This window comes from Propithecus coquereli, unplaced genomic scaffold, assembly GCF_000956105.1.
Source record: "Propithecus coquereli isolate 6110/MARCELLA unplaced genomic scaffold, Pcoq_1.0 Scaffold6125, whole genome shotgun sequence".
Classification (NCBI taxonomy): domain Eukaryota; kingdom Metazoa; phylum Chordata; class Mammalia; order Primates; family Indriidae; genus Propithecus; species Propithecus coquereli.
This window is the reverse complement of record NW_012152092.1, coordinates 2,514-4,580: the sequence shown is the minus strand read 5'-3', so window position 1 is coordinate 4,580 and position 2,067 is coordinate 2,514. Positions and strand designations below refer to the sequence as shown.

General features: G+C 47.9%; 1 protein-coding gene across 1 annotated transcript; it reads left to right on the top strand.

Moving 5' to 3' along the window:
- Nucleotides 1-661: 661 nt before the first annotated feature.
- LOC105822480 (induced myeloid leukemia cell differentiation protein Mcl-1-like) lies at nucleotides 662-1,631 on the top strand (the record flags this gene model as incomplete). Its single annotated transcript, XM_012659464.1, has 2 exons — nucleotides 662-1,031; nucleotides 1,384-1,631. Coding segments are annotated over exons 1-2 (603 nt in total), but the record flags the coding sequence as incomplete, so codon positions are not given.
- Nucleotides 1,632-2,067: the final 436 nt, after the last annotated feature.

Sequence of the window (2,067 nt, the reverse complement as noted above, 5' to 3'; positions counted from 1 at the left end):
TTCTGTGATGAAAGCCTCTTATTTATAAATCTAAAACCAAAAAAAAAAAAAAAAAAGGAAAGGGAAGGGAGAAAAAGCAGAATTTAAACTGTGAATTATTTAAATAAAAGTAGAATTAGATTTTTGGGGGGGAAATTTTTATTCCATATGATTTAGGCACATTTCACAGTTGATTTCCTTTCCATTCCTTTCTATAGAATTTTAGTATCAGTTTAAGTCCATTATAATTTTTAGATATTTCTTACTAGAAAAGAAAGCCATTAATCTGAATTACCTCCTATTCATTAAAAAATGGTTAAGCAGTCCTTACTTCCACGTCCTTGAAGTAAGAAGTCAGGGCCTCCCCCATTTCTCTCACTCAGGCATCAGTGACTGCAGCTTCTGATGTTTGGCCTCAAAAGAAACTCCTTAATCGGACTCATCCTCTACTGTGGGTGGCCCGGATTCAGGCCCGCAGCGGCGCCAGCCCCTCCCCCCAGGGCGCCTTCGGGCTGCCGCAAAGGAGGCCACGGGCCCCGGGAGAGGTAGGGGGAGGGGAAGCCAGCGCGGTGATTGGCGGAAGACCGGCGAGGGGTCGTGCGGCTGCTGCCCATTGGTGCCGGGGTCCCCAACTTCACCGCGACCCCCACAAGGCTGCTGCTCTTCGTGCCCAGTCGCCGCGTTGTCTCCTGAGGAGATGGACGCTCCTGCTGCCGATGCCGTCGTGTTGCCCGAAGAAGAAGAGCTGCACGAGTACGAGAGGCTCGGGAAGCGGCCGGCTACCCCGCCCTTGCCGGAGTTGGCTGGGGAGGCCAGTAATAGCCCCAGCACGGACGGGTCACTACCCTCAATGCCACCCCCAGCAGAGGCGGAGGAGGACCTCTTGTACTGGCAGTCGCTGGAGATTATCTCTCAGTACTTTTGGGAGCAGGCAACCAGCGCCAAGGATGCAAAGCCAATGGTCAGGTTTGGGGCCGCCAGCAGGAAGGCGCTAGAGACCTTACGATGTGCAGGGGAGAGTGTGCAGCGCAACCACGAGATGGCCTTCCAAGGTAAGGGGGTTAATGGTTGCCTAGGCTGTGCTTTTTTCCATCTCTCCCTGGACTCATCCACCGAGGATGGGTGGAAACCAAAACGAGTCAGTGTTCAAACAGGCTCCTCATGTTTCTGAAAACAAAATATTCTGGCCATGAGTCAGTGTTTCTGTCCATCTTAAGTCTTTTGGAAATGCAGGTCTGTTAAAAGACTAGAAAGGGTGGGATATCAATTTTCTAGTGGGGTCAGCCTGAGTTCTATAGAGCCCAAATAGCGATTCCCCGTCCCCTCCACCGTGGGTGGGCCGGCAAATTGTGCGCTGGTTTAGGCAAAGTAGGCAATGAGGACCTGCATACTTTTCATCCTCAGGCATGCTTCGGAAACTGGACATCAAAAACGAAGACGATGTCAAATCTTTGTCTCAAGTGATGGCCTATGTTTTGAATGACAGCGTAATAAACTGGGGCAGGATTACGACTCTAATTTCTTTTGGTGCCTGCGTGGCCAAACACCTGAAGAGCATAAATCAAGAAAGCTGCATCGAACCATTAGCAGAAAGTATCACAGACGTTATTGTAAGGACAAAACGAGACTGGCTAGTCAAACAAAGAGGCTGGGTAAGTTTACTTTAAGATTGAAGGGGCCTTTGGAGTGGAAATGGAATGGAGCATTTTTTTAGAGAAGGTGGGGATATGTAAAGGTTTTTATGATGCACGACTCAGTTTTCTAACTCATGCGCCTCTGGTTGCTTGATGTTTAAGTAGTGGGTCCTTAGAGACAGTGGTATTGCAGTCTTGAATTGTATCAGAAATCCTAATTTTCTGTAGACTATTTTTGTTGCCGTTCAGTCAAATACTCTTCAAACCAGTGGATTCAAATCATGAAGAAATGAGTCACCTGGGAATGATAGCTAAAATACATTCCTAAGGGCCTCCATCTTAATTGAATACATGTGGGGTGGAACCTGTGTGGTTTTTTTTTTTTTTTTTTTTGAGACAGAGTCTCACTCTTTTGCCCGGGCTTGAGTGAGTGCCGTGGCGTCATCCTAGCTCA